The sequence below is a fragment of the Macrosteles quadrilineatus genome, unplaced genomic scaffold (genome assembly GCF_028750875.1).
Source record: "Macrosteles quadrilineatus isolate MER2022 unplaced genomic scaffold, UCM_ALF_1.0 Scaffold_9__3_contigs__length_116548681, whole genome shotgun sequence".
Classification (NCBI taxonomy): domain Eukaryota; kingdom Metazoa; phylum Arthropoda; class Insecta; order Hemiptera; family Cicadellidae; genus Macrosteles; species Macrosteles quadrilineatus.
Window position 1 is genome coordinate 11,380,365 of NW_026542602.1, and position 17,348 is coordinate 11,397,712.

At 35.8% G+C, this 17,348-nt stretch overlaps 1 protein-coding gene across 2 annotated transcripts; it reads left to right on the forward strand.

The window, feature by feature from the left end:
• Window positions 1-1,724: 1,724 nt before the first annotated feature.
• LOC129002571 (lariat debranching enzyme) lies at window positions 1,725-16,996 on the forward strand. 2 transcript variants are annotated; one of them, XM_054430478.1, is made up of 11 exons: window positions 1,725-1,865; window positions 5,067-5,292; window positions 6,054-6,179; window positions 7,239-7,404; window positions 7,692-7,792; window positions 8,680-8,803; window positions 9,542-9,607; window positions 10,214-10,356; window positions 13,657-13,986; window positions 14,386-14,531; window positions 15,754-16,996. In XM_054430478.1, exons 2-11 carry the CDS (start codon window positions 5,096-5,098, stop codon window positions 15,912-15,914), a joined length of 1,560 nt encoding a protein of 519 aa, XP_054286453.1. In that variant the 5' UTR covers window positions 1,725-1,865; window positions 5,067-5,095; the 3' UTR covers window positions 15,915-16,996. The 2 variants fall into 2 exon arrangements, with proteins under 2 accessions (XP_054286453.1, XP_054286454.1); XM_054430479.1 differs by lacking the exon at window positions 1,725-1,865 and adding an exon at window positions 2,090-2,176.
• Window positions 16,997-17,348: the final 352 nt, after the last annotated feature.

The following is a 17,348-nucleotide window of genomic DNA, read 5'->3' on the forward strand; positions in this document are numbered from 1 at the left end:
TTTTGTTACCTCATTTGGTGTAATAGGTATCCATTCAAATTTAGAGATGTCCAATTTTTGTGTAGATTCCAGTAGTTCTCTTGGTGTGTCTTGAGTCTGGCCCACTTGATTGGCCAGTTCCTCAACTGAATCTGTAAAGTATGTGTTTAATTTGTTAGGGTCAAGAGTAACATGAGATGTGCGTGTGGTTGTATTTTCCTGTGTTATTATGTCCCAGGCGGCCTTGCATTTGTTTTTTGAATTGTTAATGTATTTAGCACAGGCTAATTTTTTAGCAAGGTTTAAATCCTTCCTGTACTGTTTTTTTAAGCTATTGTAGATATTATAAGCTGCCTGAGCCTTTACAGAATCAATTTAAAAAAAATGTTTGTACAAAGAATTATAAGCCATCATGGTTTCCTTACTTTTTTTTAAACTATCACTATAATAGGTGATTTTGTTTTTCACTAAATTAGTCTTATTATCTGATCTAAGCTTTTTCTTAACAGGTGGAGAACAATAGTACCAGAGGTTAACAAATTTATCAAAAAAACTATCAAACAATGTTACTGGGCAACTCTCATTTTCTGTAATGTCTTCCCATGACTCGCCCTGCAATACCTCACGGAAAAGATTGAGATTTTGTTTGTTTTGTTTCCTAACCAGAACACTAGCCTGCTCAATAGATAGGCCTACATTTTGTGAGCTTTTGCAGGCAGGTCTATGGTATTTAAAAAGCAGTGGATCATGATCGGCCAAAGCGCCTTGCAAGATTGAAATTTTGTAAAAATCTTGAGAGAAATTTACTAAAATGTTATCTAAACAGGCATCGTTTCTTGTAGGGAATTTATTACTACATTTTAAGTCAAGTGACCGTAGTAGGTTCGTAAAATTAATTGAGGTTTGTTCCTCCATCTTAGCCATTTCAATATTAAAGTCCCCACAGACTATTACTTTTTTTCCAAGGCTGAGAACGTATTTCATAGCTCCTCTAAAATTATCAAAAAAAGTGGACATGTTGCCATTGGGTGACCTATACAAACTAACTATAATCAGATCTTCGTCAACAAGATTCGTCAACATACAGTTGTCGATAGGAGGTAAATCCATCGTTCCTGTACAAAAAGGAACAAATTGTAAACAAAACACGACCTTCGCAGTGCACCAAGGTAAGGCCTCACTAGAAAGTGGGGCCTTGAGTGCACCGTACACTCGTACAGAACTAATAATTAAATTGGCATCAGCTGTCCCATAAGGATGAGAAATCTAATTTGAAAATTATCAAATAGTCAAAATCTAATAGGTGAGGGGGATAAAGGCGGTTTTGGACGTTGCTGTAAAACACACATTCTCTAAAACTAAACAAAAACACCAATAATTTTGGATAATAGCAGGTCTTTTCAAAGATCTTGGAAAAATCTACAGTTTGCACACTTCTGCATTGCCTTTTTCTCTGTGATGTAATTTCAATTATACACGTTTTATTCCTATTAAATTTTTGTTTTATTATTGTTGTTCATTTATAAATAAGTTATGCATTTAATATACTCTATAGCTGAGCTACCACAAGCTACTCGTTATTGTTATACTCCTTGGCTAAACATGGAAGCTTCATTCTATTCTTATGGTTTGATTTTGATTTAAAAAATGAGTAATGAGTCTGTCTTACTTTACTTACTTGTCATATTATGTCATGTTGATGTTGTTAGTTTAGTTCGTTAGTTGTTTTGTAATTACTAATTATGTTGGTTTTGTTTATTTTACCAATGAATAATGAATACACAAGGGTTTGAATTCATTGTTTTACTGACGAATTCGAATAATTCGTTTCAAATTTCAAAATTGTAAAGAGTACTTAGAGTAGAGACTACTGAGACTAGATAGAGGTTAGTGTCCTTCCTTACTGAACTCGAACTCACCAAAACCAAAACTCAAATAATTAAACAATAACTTATAACCTACCTATAACTTAAGGTTTTAAACAGTGCCAGTCTATCTGAATCTATTTTTACATATTAAGTAAACAGACTTCTTATGTTGAATTAAATTATTACAAACAATAATGTACGGTATATATTTTTTTAGTGACTTTATTTTAGGTTAAAACTTGTGATGATAGGAGACACCGGTGCAATACTGTGATATAGATTTACATAAATCAATAGCGCTTCCAGTGTTTGTTTGCATAGTTTTTTTGGTAAGTATCTGGTATCCTTTAGACTTTTCTGTTTTCATTACAGTAGAATCTCTTTAATCCGATCCGAACTATGTTAACTTAATTGGGACTGGGGTGGTTTGGGCTATTGAGAAAAGTCAGCAGCTTTTTGATGGTTCGAAACTGGACCCAGCTGTTCCTGATCATTGGGCTTTAAATAAATGATCCTGACTAATGAAACCGCTGATCTTAGTCAGTAACAAAGCTACAGTGGTCATCACACACCATTCTACACTCATCCTTCACTCATATTTGGGTTAAAATACGCACCTAGGTGGCGTCCCCATCTCAATAATTGATAATTGATAATTAAATAGTCTAGATTACAGAACATATATTGTTGTTTTTACACAGCCTACCTACAGTACAGCACAGTACACACAGCACAGTACAGTACAGCTTTTTTTACAGTAGCTAAAATGGATCGTATAATTGTTACGGAAAAAGGGAAAAATGCTTTATAATGTAATATACAGTGCTTATTTAATGGTAGTAAACATAGTGAATAGTACTGTACACTACAATATAAACAATTACGGTACGTATATCAATAAATACAGTATACAATAAATAACGGCTGCACTTTACTTTAGGTCCTACACTCATTCAAATGAAAATATTGATTTTTTGATTGTTTCGTTCGATATATTGTTTGATTAGTTAGTTTAGGTTAGCCTTACCTAATTAACCAAACGATATATCGAATGAAACAATCGATTAATCGATATATCGATTGATATTTTCATTCAAATTAGTGTAGGACCTTAAAGTGCAGCCTAAATAACTACTGTACAGTGTATAGAGTACAGCAATGAGGCTTTCGGATTAGTGGATGTTCGGATTACGGGGGTTCGGATGAAAGAGGTTCTACTGTAATTGTAATATATGAGGTAGGCTGGGGTAACTTAGGTATCCGTTTTGAAGATGCCATTATGCTTTCAATGGAAAATGTTAACATAAATCATTAACTGAAGAATAAGTTAAGTTACAGTACTTTACAAGTTACTAAAGGTTTACATTTATTTGGAGCTTTCTTTCATTTGTAATTGACTTAAATCTTATTTCAAATTCGATTGAATACTTGTCTTCTTTATTTTTGACTAAAGTTCTGGATAGATCCTAGTGTCATTTCCCATACACTACACAATTCATCAAATATATACCTAGGCTACCTACTTAAACATTGAAAATACTTAAAAGCTGGATACTGAGTTCCTCCCTCATCCCGCAACGGGTCTGTGACACCATCTTCCTGTATAAACTGGTAAATGGGATCATCGATTGTCCTGAGGTATTAAACAACATCGACCTCACCATTCCCAGGGGCTCAATCCAGATCTGTCTTCAGAAGGAAATACCAGCTGACTAACTACGCTTGTAACCACGGCATCTCTAGACTCCTGAGAACCAGCGAAGATGTGTCTTCTCATCTTGACTTCTTCGGGCCATCACCAGCTTCATTCAAGCGAGAGTTCCGGAGGCTACTCCTCTAAAGTGACCTCACTACAGTGTTTGAGTTGCGGAACAGTGTTGTGTTACGTTTACTGGTGGCGCCTTTAAAGTGCCACAACCACATTGTGAGGCGGGGGGAGTTTTTTCGAATTGACCTGTTGTTGCATCATAGTCTATCTTTGTTACCCTTAATACATTTTATCACCGTTGCTTCTTCACCCTAGTCATTCATTATCACTGTTATCTATTTCTAGTCTGTTATTGTTATTAATTACTATTACTCGTTTTCATATCGCTTTTATCACCACTGCCAGTGTTGCCAATTATTATTGTTAGCCTACCTAGTTATAGTTTAATTATCGCCAAGCATGTAATAATTAATTATTATTGTACCTGGTTATAACTTACGGTAGTCTATTAATCGCCAAGAATGTTACATAATTAAATGGTAAAATCACTCTTCATTGTTAAACCGCACTTCATTTTCATTAAAAATCCATCTTTGCATGTATCACTGTACATGTATCTGCACAATATTTAACAGCATGTAAAAAAGCATTTTGTCCCATGTAGCCTATCATAATGTAAAATTAATTGTAAAATGGTGTTCACCGTCAAAATAAATAAATCCCGCTTCAGAGGTTCATTAGCAAGATCATGAAGACTTTAGAGTGGCTTTTGTTGAAGAGTTGCACAGCGTTGTCTTAAATTTTTAGGTTGATGCTAGTCTGCTAAGTTGAGGTTAAGTGAAGAGAGTAACATAGACTATGAGAAGAATAACGTTGTTGATTACAAAATTATCATTTACTATAGAAATATTTCAAGTGATTTTGTAGACAATAATTTGTTCTATTAAAGGGAATTTTGTCATGGAGATTTAGATGGACATGCATATAGATAGGCTATGCATGTCGGACTAATTACATGTAGGCCTAGGCTTGTTCTTATTTAGGTAAGTCAGAGTGGTCGGTCGAGCTTTATGCAAATTCGTGACTGCATTAAGTGTTTAGAAGTTAGGTTAGATTAGGAAGGTAAAGTTTAGGTTATAATAAAGGTTGTTACTTAGTTTATATTACCTACAAACTGATTTTGTATGATTTCAACCCTGAGAAAAAAACCTTTAAGTAGCCTACTATTTAAAACATGCTTACAACAAGCATGTTCATATATTATTAACATTAAGTTATGTTTATTTTAAGCCTAATCTATAAAATGGCCTAGCCTAGGTGATTATGGAAATTAGGCTATGAAGGAACGAGAAAAAGTGTGTAATTTTCTGACATCTTAAGAATTTCAACCTGAAGTTTTTTTTATGTTGCATTTAATAATATACTAACAAGTACTGTAATTCAATAATGTACTAACAAGTACTGTAATTCAATAATGTACTGTACTAATACTAATGGGTAATGTTTTACAGCTTTATCTTGTGCTCTAGAAAATTTAATCATGAAGATTGCTATCGAAGGATGTGCTCACGGAGAATTGGAGAAAATTTATAATGCTATTCAGTATATGGAAAAAGAAGGTGGATTCAAAGTTGACCTTCTCATATGCTGTGGTGATTTCCAATCTACGAGAAACTCACAAGATTTGTCTTGTATGGCTGTCTCTCAAAAGTATAGGAACATCTGTTCTTTCTACAAGTAAGTGCTTGAAGTTGAATAACCTATTAACTTGTTGCCCTATGTTGTTTTATAAGAGTCTAGGTTACCGTCTAAGAGTAGGTTTTGTCCCCGAGGTCCTGGGTTCGAATCCCGCCAACCTCCAATGGCTATGTGTTGCTGCGACCCCCTAAGCCTAGCTTGAAGCAATGTGTAAAACGGTTCGAGGCTGGAGCCTCCTTCTGCTGCCCTAGGATGTGAAGGAACATTATTTAAAAATTATATATAAGGATTGCAGACTCTACTGGCTTGCTTGTCACTGATACAGTAAAAATGTTTATCAGTGTCTTTATTATACGACCAGGCAATCTAAAGCCTACTACTGAGTTTGTGTAAGGTTTAAATATAGATCCCGCACAGGTTTTAACCTTAGGGGTTTATTGCTCTATGTTTTTTTTATATGCTATTTTGATGTTTTGTAAACAGTTAAAGCTAAAAAAAACTTGTAATAGGTATATCTAGGCATTTATTTGTAGAAATACTATATTCAGAATTGTGTTTCAACTACTATTGTGATTGTACTGTTACAAAAACTATACCGTAACTATGTATATTGAACTATGTATATATGTATATTGAGCTATAAAGAATTTTCAATTCAATATTAGACCCAGTAGGTCTACAGTGTCAAGTAGTTGGTGTTTTTTACAGAAAAAAATGTCGTAGCAGTACATTTTGAACCTAACACAGGACTTAAAATGCAAGGTAACTATATTTTACTTAATCTAAAACCTTTTGTGCAGGTATTATTCAGGGGGGAAAGAAGCACCCATCCTTACACTGTTCATCGGAGGGAACCATGAGGCATCAAATCACTTACAGGAGCTCCCTTATGGGGGATGGGTGGCTCCTAATATATATTATTTAGGGTGAGTGTGTTAGCAATCAATCATTGAAGTCAGGTGTAGGCCCTAAGATAATGCTGATTTTGATAACTGCTTGCAAATAATTTGAGTAACATTCTGGGTGGTCTACATAGGCTATGATATTCACCTACAAAAAAACAGAGTTTTTAATTGCTAGTGAGTGTTTTGCCACTTGTTGGAAAATCATCAAAGATATTTGTAATATTGACTCATCCTAGTATGTTTTGATTTGATTTTTGATTTGATCCAGTAGAAGCATCTGCTGACAGTACATTCTTTTTTAGTGAAAAATTGGCGACATCTGTTCCATATAGATGGTATGTCTACTTCTCTATCTAATAGTCAATAGTATCATCTTAGCCTTGTATCACCACCTTTTCACACATTGAATGTGGCTGAAAAAGTAATTAAAAATATCTTTGTCCAATAAAAATCAAGGTATTGTAAAGAGTTTTGCTGAGATGTAAAGGATCACTTTTATCCTCTTGATCAGAAGGTGTGTGTTTATGGAAACAATGGTGTCTGGAAAAATCCCCTTTGTATTTTTAAGGTTTCTGCACTTGTGACGTTTTCTGTTTTATTCAACACTATAATTGCTGGAGGATAATAAGTTCAGAAATCACATACACCTCTTCTTGCCCTTAACAAACCATTACCATGCTCACAAACTCTTGTAAAAACCGAATGCTTGTTGTGAGCATAGGCAGTATGAAAGGGGACCCAAATCCTACTTTTCAAATATTTCTGAACATATACAAATATGTGTAAACAGATATTATTGGTACAAAGCCTTCTTACCGTAGCATGGACATTGATATGATCTACTATATATACTCTGTTCACAAAATTTAGGCGGTTTAAGGGGAAGCGATTTCATCCCCTCCGCCTCCACCTCACCCTGATTTTCATACAACAGTGGACAAACCGCCTAAATTTTGTGATTGGACTATAGCCAATTCGTCAATATTAGTTGCCCAAAAGTAAAATGTTATCTTTTTTTTACTTTTTTACCTACTAAAATGTTGTTACAAACATTAATAAGCTTAGGAGAACATTTTTCAGTTATGCTGGTGTCGTGAATTTTGGAGGTGTACGCATTGCTGGCCTGTCAGGTATCTACAAGAGTAGAGATTATATGAAAGGACACTATGAGAAACCTCCTTACAGTGAAGAGACCAAGCGATCAGTCTACCACATCAGGAACTTGGAGGTGTTCAGACTGAAACAGGTATGAATAAGAGTCACAAAAATATTAAATGTCAATGTTTGACGGTGAATACAGTTAAGTCTCACAACCTTATCCTATTATGAATTGGAAAGGTGTTTACAGTAGTTGCTAGATTATCAGGAAAATGGCTAAAAAGGATACTGATAGTTAAAGTAAATTTTCTTATAGTTCTCACATACTGTTCCTCACTAGTGTGAAGACAGTTGAATGCTTGTGGATTGGAGCCTTAAACATCTCCTGTGGATAGGAGAATATGTGATAAAAAATTTACTAGTGTTCTGTCATAGCTGACTCAGCCGGTGGACATCATGCTGTCACATGATTGGCCAAGAGGAGTCACTGACTACGGGGATGTTGATACACTGCTCCAGAGGAAACCGTTTTTCCAGTAAGTAAATTATATAATAAATATCAAACTAGATATTTGTTTTTATCAACGCCATTATTTAACTATAGGCCTATTACTAAACCTTTTGAGCTGCAGGGCTTATTAATTCACTTTAATATGTCCATTTTCTTTATGTTTTTCTCTCAATCTATGGAAATCCAAAGTCTTGGGAAAAAGTGTTTGGTTGAAACCCATTACACCCTTTGCTGAGTAATAATAATAGTAGGTCATCACTGTGGCATAAAGTGACTTTTTTCAAGTCAAGCTCAAGTTTCACTGCAAAATGACCGAGTGTTCATGTAAAGCTAACCTCTCAAAACAACTTCAAACTTTACTAATGCTTATAAGCAGCTGTTTGGTATTCAATCATTTCGCCTACTACGATTGTGTTTGTGTAAATTCTACTATCGATATGACAAATTAATGATAAGTATGCAACAATAAGCTTCAACCGATGAAATCGATCAATATAATTTTGAACGTGTGTTATGCTTACAAATACCTGTCCAATCAACTTCCACTTGAACCATCAACCATTTATTATCTGTAAAGAAGTTGAAAATGATTACTTCCCAAATTTAGTCTGAATATAGACTAAAAATCAGTTCATCCAAGGCAACACTAAATAAACAGGCCGAAATGCTCCTCTGGCGTGACGTCATTAAAGGCGACGGCAATGAGGTAATGTTATTTTTTTGTTATATTTTTGCTTACCAAGAAAAGATTAAAACAAGCAGCTGATTACAAACGGCAAACATTACGTCATTGCCGTCGCCTATGGTGAAGTCATGCCAGAGGAGCATTACGGTTTGTTTATTTAGTGTTGCCTTGGTAACACAGTGCCAATATTATAGTGTCATGAGCTAATCATACTTTATCTCGCAAAGACAGGATATAGAGCAGAACGCATTGGGAAGTAAACCAGCTGAAGAGCTATTACACGAGCTCAAACCAACTTACTGGTTTGCCGCTCATCTACACTGCAAGTTTGCTGCTATTGTTCCACACGGTGTGAGTTTATTCATTTTTCATTTATAACCTTTGTGATAAACTAATATTATGCAGAAATGTTAGTTTCATAATAATTGTTCAAGGTGTCTGGTTGGTTCCAGAGCCGTCCTAAGGGTTCAGCAATTTACTGGCATCATTTGTGAACAGAATAATAATTGTACCCAGCTCTGTAGCCAACATGTACGTTTAGCTGTGTGTTTAAAAAATTATTTAACTATTGAATCTTCCGCCGCGTTGTTTTTTGAAGGGGACTACAATACAAGAAACATATATCCAATCACGACATTCACCGCCAGATGACTGGAGGCTAATGGCCCTTATACAATGAATGAGGGCAGCGGCAGAAATTTATTATTGAGTGTAAAAATAGCAAAATGGCCATGAAATTCTTTTTACTTTTATAAACGCACAGCACTTAACTACACAGTCCACTTCGCATCACATGTCAACTACAGAGCTGGAAATTGCTTCCTTCTGTTCACAAATGATGCCAATTAGCGGGAAGGAGCCTCGTTGCGGCGTACAAACGAACTATGGGGTTATAAGCAAAAACGGCTCTTACTTTAAAAACCGCCCTTGTAATTTTGACCCAGGCAACGCTGGTTTTTGTTGCTAGTAATAAATATAGGCCTAAAACAATGATACCAGCAGGGCCTGTAAGTGGGATTATACGTCTAGACTCATGAAGTGTAAGATTGGTTAATTTCTAAATTTAATACATGAATGTTGGGTTTTCAGCCACGAAAAGGTGACACCAGGTTCCTTGCATTAGATAAATGCTTGCCGAAGAGGAAATTTCTCCAAGTAAGTAAATGTGGAATTAACTTTACTTATTGTAAGGACTGAACTTCATATAACCATGTAAATGTTTAATTTTAAGATAAGAAATGTTTGTTTGTAAAAAAAATACTTATAGTTTAGATGGCAAAGCAATTTACTTTTTTCCATTACATTTAGAGTCTTTAAGTATTCTGCCAATTACTTAGTTTCAAGTTGAAGTGCATGCCACAAACGGCCTTAGAAATAGTAGATTTTCGTATCCATGTTCTAAAAAAAGAAGAAAAATGTAATAATTTTGTTTGTTATCTTTATGCATCAATTGGAACACCCCGACAAGCTTTTTGAACTTGGCGAGGCTAAGCTTTAATAAGTATATTTGAATTTGAACATAACCCAATAATTGACTTATTAGGAAAACCTTTTTGTTTGGTTATTTAAAAACTGACATGACCTTGTCATCTACCTGATCATCATTCATTCCACCCAGGCAAATACTTAGCACCTAGGTTACTGCTTTAGCACAAGCAAAACAGTAACAATCTTTCAGGATCAGTAATTTTTTTTAAATTTTATTTTTTACTAGAATTGCCGGTTACATACATTTAACACCTGTACACCTGACTGTTGTAGATAATGGAGCTGGACCATGATGACAGTCAGACACTAGAGTTGAGCTATGACCTAGAGTGGCTCACCATTTTACATCTGACTAATCATCTGCTTTCGGTCAAAAAGGGAATCACCTATATGCCTGGTCCCTCTGGTGTAGAGAGGTAACAGTTTATTTTTTAATGTTATTCAGAGATTTGATTCAGATTCGAGAACGAATCTACCGTTTCTAACTGGATTCGGATTCGGAATCGATATTGGAATTTACAGGAAAAAGATCCGGGTTCGGATTCGATATTCGAATTTTCTAGAAATAGATCCGAGTTGGGATTCGATATTCAAATTAATCATACCATACATTCGGATTCAATATAATTTTCATCATCTGATTTTGATTCAAAATATTGGGTTGACCCAGCAAAATGTATTTTCCTTCAGTAGATTGTATATTGTAAAATGTTGTAGTTTGCTTGTTTATGGATATACTAGCTGTACCTGCGGGCTTTGCCCCGTTTAACTTCATAAGTGAGCTCGTTCGCATGGCTCAATCACGTCCTGGTTGAAGTTCGTACGCTACCTTTAGGTTGGAGGTCGTTCGCTGCACTCACTTGCCTTCAGGTTAGCTCGTTCGCTACGCTAACTCGCCTCCAGGTTGAAGTTCGTTCGCTACGCTCACTCACCTTTTGGTTGCGAATTAGCTGTTGTCATAAATTAAAAAAAAATAATAGTGCTGCACCCTGTTGGTAATCCTTGTAACTTTAATGCTATTGAACATCATAGAACAGAACCAACTTGTTTAATTGAAACAGCTGTTAAGATTCATTAACTCCTTTTAAATATGAAAAATCATAAGGTTAACATGGGAAACTCCAGAGCCACTGGGGCGGAGCCCGATGGCCCGATCAGAATAAAAACTACTTGGTTTTTTTATTTAATGCCCACAGAATCGGTGTACCGAATTTCAGCCTCCTAGGTAAATGGGAAGTGGGAGAATTAGTGATGAGTGAGTCAGTCAGTCAGTGAGTCAGTGAGAGCTTTGCCTTTTAGCGAATTTCCCTATAGGGAAGTAGCTATTACCGTAGGTCTCATGGTAAGACTTAGGCCCGGGACCGATTTACTTTTTCATTTTGATGTCCCCAGAGGCCAAAAACACCACTCGTTCAAATTTTTATATATGTATATATATATATATATCTAATATATATATATATGTGTCCGTGAACACGATAACTTGAGTAATTTTTATCCGATTTTGATGAAATTTGGTTTGAAGGTGTAAGGCGGGATAAACTTAAATGAGTTCGCGATCCAGCATGATCGGACCATGGGAACAGGGTTTTATGGGGGGTTTTATGGGGTAAAAATTGGTTTTTCTCACTTTTGACCCTCAAAACACAAAATTTCCCAATTTTTCTCTAAACCTTCTTAAAGAGCTTAAAAAAACAAACAATTCAGTATATCAAAGTGTTTTTGTACGGTTATTGGTTACGGAGAAAACTAAAAAAATGGTAAATTTAAAATTCCCATGTTATTCTTATGGAGAATATTGTAAAATGTTGTAGTTTGCTTTGTTATGGATATCTTTTGATCAAACTTGGCAAATATATTCATTTTATACTAAGCAATAATTATTTTACTTAAAACACACACTTTATTAGTTTCCTTGTAGCAGCAAACCTAGGTACTCGTTAAACCTAATGTTATTTAAATAGATCAATTGAAAATCAATTCAGCCAAATGGAAATTCGCTTAGGCGTCAGGTTTGCTGCGGCGGGGGTATTATATATATAGACTAGCTGTACCCGCGGGCTTTGCCCCGTTTAACTTCATATGTGAGCTCGTTCGCATGGCTCAATCACGTCCTGGTTGAAGTTCGTTCGCTACGCTCACTCACCTTTAGGTTGGAGCTCGTTCGCTGCGCTCACACGTCCTGGTTGAAGTTCATTCGCTACGCTCACTCACCTTTACGGTTGGAGCTCGTTCGCTGCGCTCACTCACCTTTTGGTTGCAAATTAGCTGTTGTCATAAATTTAAAAAAATAATAGTGCTGCACTCTGTTGGTAATCCTAGTAACTTTAATGCTATTGAACATCACAGAACAGAACCAACTTGTTTAATTGAAACAGCTGTTATGATTCATTAATTCCATTTAAATATGAGTACTCATTAGGTTAACATGGGAAACTCCAGAGCCACTGGGGCGGAGCCCGAGAGTCCGATCAGAAAAAACCACTCAGTTTTCCTATTTAATGCCTAAAGAATCAGTGTACTAAATTTCAGCCTCCTAGGTAAGTGGGAAGTGGGAGAATTAGTGATGAGTGAGTCAGTCAGTCAGTGAGGGCTTTGCCTTTTATATAGATAGACTAGCTGACCCGGCGAACTTCGTATCGCCTAAGTTATAGGTTTCCCCTAAGACAGACCGATGGAAAGAAAGTACCGTTACGTTTAATTTTCAAGATGATCTCGTTCGCATCGCTCAATCACGTCCTGGTTGAAGTTCGTTTGCTACGCTCACTCACCTTTGGGTTGGAGCTCGTTCGCTACGCTCACTCACCTTTAGGTTGGAGCTCGTTTGCTGCGCTCACTTGCCTTCAGGTTAGCTCGCTCGCTACGCTAACTCGCCTCCAGGTTGAAGTTCGTTTGCTACGCTCACTCACCTTTGGGTTGGAGCTCGTTCGCTACGCTAACTCGCCTCCAGGTTGAAGTTCGTTCGCTACGCTCACTCACCTTTTGGTTGCAAATTAGCTGTTGTCATAAATGTAAAAGATATAATAGTGCTGCACCCTGTTGGTAATCCTTGTAACTTTAATGCTATTGAACATCATAGAACAGAACCAACTTGTTTAATTGAAACAGCTGTTAAGATTCATTAATTCCATTTCTCATAAGGTTAACATGGGAAACTCCAGAGCCACTGGGGCGGAGCCCTTTTAAGAATTTCGAAACGGGAAATAGTTTACGTCCGATTCGCATACCTACAGAATTTACACACCAAATTTCATAACGATCGGTGAAGTCGTTCCGGAGGAGTTTGCAAACAAACACTGTGACACGAGAATTTTATATATTAGAAGATATTGATCAAACTCGGTAAATTTATTTTTTTTATACTAAGCTATTAATATTTTACTAAAAAATATACCTTATTAGTTTCCTAGTAGCAGCAAACCTAACTATTCATTAAACCTAATGTTATTTAAATAGATTTAATTGAAAATCAATTCAGACGAATGGAAATTCGCTTATTCGGCAGGTTTGCTGCGGCGGGGGTATACTATAGCATACCATAAATTCAAAGAACCAAATTTTCTCAAACCATGTCCTCCCCCATTGCAAATGCAAAGCACAAGTATAACTGCAGTAAGCATTTTATACTTATAACAAACCAACCCCGTACGAAGGATGGATACTCTGCTAGTCATCCATATTTTTTTTCAAACTTATCAGAAAATATTTCTACTCAGGTGGATATTTACTCCAACCGAGGAGGAGAAAGCCCATGTGCTTAAGAGGTTCAATAGTGAACTGAAAGTGCCGAGGAACTTTTCTAAGACGGTACCAGCCTGGAGTGAAGAGGGGGGACAACAAGGACGAGCGACGCAGCAGTTTAACCCGCAAACCACCACTTTCTGTGAGCTGCTGGGTGTAGACGACCCTCTAACTCTGCTCAGCGGAGGTGACGAGACACCTGGAACATCAACTCCAACCTTCTTCACACCCGACAGGTCTAGAGACACTTCTCAAGTATCCTTCACTTCTCCCTCGGACTACGACGAGACTTGTAGTCAGTCTAGGTGAGATGTGGAACAAGTGTAAAATACAGTATAATGTACTTCCTTTAATCAGACATATCTGGGACTAGACGCATGCCACATTTAAACATATTCTGGATTACTGGATGATTATAGCGGAAAATGTGAACTAAACATAAATTCACACAATACAACTTTATTTTGGACTAACACTGTTCAAGGCAATGTTTTCAAAAGCATAAACTGACTCCCTAAAGAGATTTTATTTTAAGTCTTCTGTTACGGATATAGAACTTTTAAAAGAGATGACAAAGGACTAGACAATAAGATTACTTGTACCATTTTAATAAAGTGTAATCCTTTGTCATTTCCCTTATGATGGACTTGTTCATTTTTAAGACTTTTAATATACTTGTTTATAACAACTATTTCATTTGGCAGTTTCAGCAACACCAGTTTTACTCCAAGCCCAATCAAGAGGATGAGTTTACCACCGCCCAAGCTAGAGTTGCCCGATGATAGTTCAGAGGATTTGCTCTCTACAAGTCAGGTCTCTCAGGACAGTACGGCCAACCTGACAGCTACAGGTATTATACAGTGTTACACCAGCAAATGTTGAAAGAGTGTGAGTCACAGTGACTCAAAGTCCAAAGAGGGTTTGCCAGAATGCTTTCGTTGCTGGAAGCTTTACGTTAGCTCTTTGTTTTCATTGGGGGTTCTGTAAAGGAGTGTAAAGTAGGACAAGGACATCACTTGAAGGATTTTGTTTTCAAGGAATGGAAAAATGACTTTGTTAACTTAAAATGGTAAAAGATAAGCTGTTTGCTATTTATATGTATAGGGTAAATAGTACTGAATTCCCTCACCCTGTATTATACAACACGGACGTTTCTTCATAAAAGTCATTACTGTAAAAAATATTTTATTGCAATTTTGACAACCAGCAACTCATTTTAAGAAGTCCACTTGTTTATTCGGGCAACATATTAAATATTATCCAATTGGATGTTGTAAAAAGTCTGATGATGCAAATCTTTTAGTATTCTTTTGTCAATAAATAGTTCATATCTAGACACTTTTGAGTCCTTGCGATAATTTATTTAACTTGATATTTCATATCTCATATCTTACTCTTATCTCATCAAAACAGAAACCAATTTTTTACAAAACTGCAACTCCTTGGGAGCAGCTCATGTTAGGCTGCTGTTCAGCTGTTTTTGTTCAGTTATATTTGCAAGAAATGTAACTGTTAGTGAAACCTATTTAAGTGAAAGTTAGCCTATAAGTTTAGTAATCATAGTTCAAATTACCTATTTTCTTGTATTTATATTGTATGAGTTCAAATGTTGAAAAATCCATACTTAAGTTTAATTGATAAACTACATATAATTGCAGTAATATTAATGATATTACAGATAATATCAACTCAATAATCAATAACCAATAATCCCTATAATACTCAAAGCAAGGAATGCAAAATTAGACTGGAAAGAACTGAATGAAACTCCAGTTACAATATGGAATAAAATTACACTATTGTACGAATACTGACCAAACTCATTCACTGCAGTATCGGATTAACAAGTGTGTCGAATTATCACCAATCAACCCTACATTATAATTTTTGGTGATAATAGTGTGTTGTGTTGACCTATTGTAACAAAATACCTTTCTGTATCAATATTCTTATTTCAGTGATTCCAATATGTTAAGTAATCATTTATCTCTTAACGGAAATGGCTTGGGCACAAATATGTACTGCTTGCTAGCAAACAAGTTAAAACTTCTAATAGATATGATTGTTAACAGACTCAGTGAACACAACAGCCAGCTTAAATGAATCGGTTTTGTCGCAATCAACGTGTGAAACAGATGCGAGTCAAGAACCTAGTGAGGATGGACCTCCGATACCAAACAAAAAGTTCAAGCGGAGAAACCAAGCACTATACACTTCTACTGAAGAAGATTGAATATGATCATTGAATATAGAAGCTGAAATATTTTCTTCTCATCAATATGGCAATAAGGTGTCAGTTTTGATGTAGGCTTTTGTGTGTTGCTGACTAATTAATTTCTTCCTTTTTTAAGATTAGAATTTAATCAATAAAATAATGATCTTTCCAAGACGGTTGTTTTTGTGTAATGATTTGCTGTTGCATGATCATGACATGGGTACGTCTCAGTTTAAAATTTTGTTCTGAATGAGAAAGGAAGAAAAAGAATACAGCAGCACTCAAATATGAATCCTGTACTGCAAAAAACGGAAAGTAAATAAAAGAAACGTCTTATAACACTTAAAACATATATTTACGCTTTTACTGTTACTCACAAGACGGTAAATATACAAAAAAAGATGGTAAGTGGTGAACCGACTATGCAAATAACATAATATTCCAACATCAGTTCCAAATGTCACAATAAAGCTGGTGGAAAATCTACTTTAGGCATGTATAGTCAATTTAAGCAACTAGCTGTTACCCACGGGCTTCACCCCGTTTGACTTCATGAGTATTAATAAAACTATTGATTGGTTAACCCTCCGAGGGTCACGCGTCAAAAAATAGACGCACAACACACTTTGTGTAGGGTCACGCGTCGAGTTTAAGACGCACAAACATCGTTTACGGCGAAGGCTCTATGACTGACTGAATCGGATTGAACTGGATCGAGTTAGGTATCGTTCTTTCCGTAATATTCTAAGCTTTCTCCAGAGGTCTGTCTCTAAGCGCTATTCATTTTAGTTCCGAAAATATTGTAGCAGACAGCTGACGTGCGTGTATTTGTAAACAGCTAGGTTCCCCCGGACCGATGACTGATGTGTTTTATTACGTTTATCATTGTTTTAGTGTTAAAAATCAAAAGTAGTGATATACGTGGTGCATTATAAGAAGATTTAAGTGGTTTTGAAGTGCTGGTTGATGATCCTGAAGAAGTAGGTAGTGATATTGATGTAAATTATCAGCCAGATTCCTAGCTATGGTTAGGCTATGCATTCTTAGCTAAACGCTATGTACTGAAATCCGTTTTTCGCTCATAACTTATTTATTTGATAACTTACCTCGCTATATGATTATATATTTGTAATCCTCATTAAATTTAGAACAAAGTGGCTATTTTCAAATATTTATAGGCCTATAATTTATACAATTTCATTGAGCGCGAACTTATTTTTTTTTGAAAATTTTCAAAATTATATTTTTTTTTACCAAAAAATTTTTTTTTGAAAAAATGTTCCTTATGTTTTATATATAATATTGAAGCCCATGATTTTCCAAACCAAATGGTATATAGAACATTAGAATTAACATTGTTTTAAGCTTCTCAGATCCGTTTTAATAAAACCTTGCAAAGGGGCCAAAAATAGGTGGACATTAAGGCCTAAACTATGGACACTCGGAGGGTTA